General features: G+C 53.6%; 2 protein-coding genes across 2 annotated transcripts; both read left to right on the top strand.

Moving 5' to 3' along the window:
* Positions 1-1651: 1651 nt before the first annotated feature.
* On the top strand, positions 1652-2155 carry PTSG_11949 (uncharacterized protein; the record flags this gene model as incomplete). The annotated part of the gene is made up of 3 exons (XM_004996455.1): positions 1652-1676; positions 1811-1894; positions 2019-2155. 3 exons carry the CDS (start codon positions 1652-1654, stop codon positions 2153-2155), a joined length of 246 nt encoding a protein of 81 aa, XP_004996512.1.
* A 106-nt stretch (positions 2156-2261) lies between these two features.
* On the top strand, positions 2262-4118 carry PTSG_02992 (uncharacterized protein; the record flags this gene model as incomplete). Its single annotated transcript, XM_004996454.1, has 4 exons — positions 2262-2743; positions 2990-3070; positions 3276-3414; positions 3573-4118. The coding sequence occupies 4 exons, from the start codon at positions 2262-2264 to the stop codon at positions 4116-4118; spliced, it is 1248 nt and encodes a 415-aa protein (XP_004996511.1).
* Between the last annotated feature and the right edge of the window lie 34 nt (positions 4119-4152).

Genomic DNA, 4152 nt, shown 5'->3' with positions numbered 1-4152 from the left:
AAAATAAATAAAATTCTTATGTTAATACGGTGTTCATCATACACCCTGCCCCGAACGGAACCCAATGAACAGGAAAGAATGAATTAATATATATTATGTGTCACAGAACGGTAATCTACGCGTGAGTGGTGCGGGGAAGTGTATTCTTTAATATGAGTCTGTGAGCGTGTGTGTGTGTGTGTGTGTGAAAGTGTGTGTGTGTGTGTGTGTGTGCGTGTGTGTGTCCGTGCGTGCGTGTGTGCGTATGTGTGTCCGTGTGTGTGTGCCCATGTCCGTGTCCGGACGTGCAAGCGTGTGCGCACATGAATACTACAGGCACGAACCACACACTGCACACTGGAGATGGCCCAGGAAACACATCGCAAGCGTAATATCTTGGAATCGCAACACTCACAACACGCCTGTGGGCGTGCTCACCTCAGAACCTCGATGTTTTTGTTGTTTCTCCTGTCGAATGCAATTGCCAAGCTTTGTGTGCCTTTGGCTCCCAATGTCGTTCCGACCAGCCTGCAAAATAGGCGTTTGGTGCAACCAGTCAGTTCTCAAACGTGCAAGGTGCGGAAGAGGCCAGAGACGAGCTACAACATTGATTACGTGATCGGACCGCTTGCAGGAGATGTCATGCAGGACTGCTTGCATGTGCACAACGGTGATGATGCAAACCCGGCAAGTCACATTGCAACACACTCTATATCTCTCGCAGGTTCATCGCATGCGATAGATCGAAGGAGTTCCTTGATGTGATGTTGCAAGCCTGCCTCTTGCATCAACTGCTCCATCACGTCCAGCTGGCTGTCCTGCCGCTGCCACCACCTCCACCGCACTGCTTCACCATCACTCGCGTCCTCTTCCACAGTCTCATCACTGCTCTGTGTCTGTGTGAGTGCCACAACACTGTCAAGAAGAAGTGATGATGGGTGGTTGGTGGTGATGTGCTGGAACTGCTCACGCGACTTTCTGCGCCCCAACAGAAACATCAGCCACAGAAGAGACACCCCCACCACGGCCGTCAAAGCCGCCCCAACTGCTGTCCGCACATCCACTTCATCCATCGCTGTTTGTTGTGTTGTGGTTTGTTTCTGCTGCAGGTGCCCTGAACGAAAAGTAACTATTACACCCACCAATCGTCTTGTTTGTGCGTGAGGCACAACAATAAAAAATATTGTCTTGCGTGCTAAAGGGAGGGAAAGTGCTTCCAAATCGGGTGGCAGGTGTTGCCAGAAACGCAAGGATTTTCCTTCTCTGTCAACAACAAGGCAAGCAAAGAAGGAAGCAAACAGCGTGGTGCGTTTTGTCAATGCGAGCGCCACTTTTCGCCAACAAGCAGCAAAGGACAGAAAGCAAAAAGGAAAGAAAACAAGCAAGCACACTGTGGTGGTCTGGGGATGCGATCACAAGGAAGGCCTTCCTCGCGAACACGCAAGCTGGCAAGCAAGCAAGCAAGCAGCTCGTCGTGGTGGTGGCACAACAAAGAGGGACAGCTGCCTCTGCTGCGCGTGTGCTATTGATCTGTTGCACAAGCGGTGGCAGCCACTCCACGATGCAGTGGGCAATGCGACCGTGCTCTTTGTGTCGCGCACATGGCGGTGCAAGAAGATGACACAAGTGTTGAACGTGTTCAGCGTGCTGCTGTTGCTTTGAGAGTTTGCACATGAAGAAGGAGCAGGCAGCGCAAGGTAACAGCAATGTGTGTGTAGAAAGACTGTGTGTATGCAATACACTCCACTCACTCCACTGACTGCTCCCACCAACCACAACCTTCCAATCCGACCTGACCACCTTTCACACCACCCTGCTGCTACCATATCAGGAAGCATCTGCCACAAGAACTACCCCCCTCCCCGACTCTCATGCAAGCGCCTGCTCAACGCTCGACCTCCAAAGTGCTCACAATGTAAGCCGGCTGCAGTCACGTCCCCGTTCATCACTTTTATTCCTCCTCGATCACACGCATGCACACACTCATGCACACGCACACAACCGCACACATGTGACATTGCCGCCACCACTACCTGCAGTCATACAGCGTGGGCGACCGCAGGAGAGCAGACTGGGGATGAACGTGGCTGAAGTGGACAAGGAGGACAAGGAGCTCGTGCATGGGCCGGAGGACATGGCAGAGAGGGTGTGCATCCATCCACACCACACGCGATAGCGCCACCACAATGAACAACGCGGCACCACTGCTGCAACCAGTATATGGGAGCGGCATCAGGCCCATTCCCACCAGCATTGCCTGTACCTGTACAAGGACCAGCAACATGGCCATCGTCTCTGATGTATGCCATGATGCCGACATTGTCAACGACACCAATCATCACAAGCACATTGCCACCGCTGCAGCGGAATTGCAGTGCAGCCGCCAACATATCGACCTCATCTGCAGCAACGGCAACGACAGCAACAACAGCTGTGATGGCAGCAGAAGCAGCGGCAGCAGTAGGGCTTGTCCACCTTCCTTTCCGAACACGGTGCCGCCGTTACCTCATGTCTGCGACGGCTACAGCGACAGCGCCACGGCCGTTCAGGGGCACCCTTCTGTCGCGGACTCCCTTGATGGCATCCCCATCATCCTCATGGTCGTCTTCTTCACCCCATCACAGTCATCAACAACAGCGGCAGAAGCAGCAACACGAGCAGCACCACCGGCGAGCACTGCTACACCACCAGTATCGCTCTCGGCATATGCAGCGCTTGCAGACAGGCAGCTGGGGACGGACGAGATTCACATGCTCGGCTGTCGGTAAGCAATGCACATACCAGTATTGTGGTGTTTGGGGTGTGTTCAGCGCATGCTCGATGGCACAGTGATGTGTTCACTCACCCCTTTGTGTGTGTGTGTGTGTATGTATGTATGTATGTATGTATGTATGTATGTATGTATGTATGTATGTATGTATGTATGTATGTATGTATGTATGTATGTATGTATGTATGTATGCATGTATGTATGTATGTATGTGTGCGTGCGTATGCGTGCACGTCGTAGGCTGTGGCATCGAGGATTGGGCGGGCTTTTGAATCCAAGCGCGCTTCAGGGCAGCGACGACGATGCTCGCAACCACAGCCGGTTCAAAGTAGCAGACAGAAGGCTTTTCACTGCCCAGGTGCGTGTCTGTGTCTGTGTCTATGTGTCTGTGTTTCTGGCTCTCTGCGTGTGTGCGTGTGTGTCTGTGCCCCGCGCATGTGTACGCATGCAGCTCGTCTCCTTCACTTCCCTCATTCCCTCACGTCATGTCCTCTCCCGCGACGCACGCGCCTGCACTTGCTCGCAGATACTTCACGTTCCATCCTGCGCCATACAACGGCACGGTGAACGTGGCAGACTCATCAACGCAGTCTTCCACCGAGGACAGACAGCGGTATCTGGGGCACCAGCTGCGCAAGCTGTGCAACATCGAGGCAGAGCACGCCGTGCACCTTAGGGGGTGTGTCACATCAGCAAGACAGCGTCTCTTGTGGCCTGTTCGCGCTGGCTTACGCCACACTGCTGGCTGCTGGCCTGCATCCTCTCGACTGGAACCGCGTCAGCATGACGACACACCAGCTGCGCACGTGGGTGGTACTTGCAGTGCGTGGCTGATCGGGAGGCAGATGTTGTGGAGGTGCTGCTCATGAAGTTGTTACAAGCGGCACGCGTCAATGACAATGACGACGACGACGACGACAACAATGACGACGACGACAACGGCCTTGAGTCGTCACTCCACCAGCGACGCTGCCTTTTTGTCTTGCAGCCGACAAGAGAAGAGGATCGAATGGCCTTCTCTGCCACAAGCGGCGAGGTGGTTGTGGTGCATGACAGGAGCGATGGTGTGGAGGAGGAAGAGGAGGTGGTGGTGATTGGAGGTGCTGCGTTCGAAGAGGGTTTCAATGGCGGTGATGTGATCGACGTGGACGGAGACAGTTGTGATGACACGGGCGAGCCGCAGCAGCCACACTGGCCACAACAACATCATCAACAACAACAACAACAACAACAACAACAACTTCTGCAACAACAACAACAACAACTTCTGCAACAACAACAACAACAACAACAACAACTACATCAAGCCACACTTGCAACAGCAGTTGCAGTTGCTGCCACAAGTGCACCATACCGTCGGTCAGCATGAGCTGCTGAACGATCAGTTCCCGCATTACTACCCA

Source organism: Salpingoeca rosetta (assembly GCF_000188695.1).
Source record: "Salpingoeca rosetta unplaced genomic scaffold supercont1.6, whole genome shotgun sequence".
NCBI lineage: Eukaryota > Choanoflagellata > Craspedida > Salpingoecidae > Salpingoeca > Salpingoeca rosetta.
Note: the sequence above shows the minus strand (reverse complement) of the source record. Positions and strands in the feature narration are given on the sequence as shown.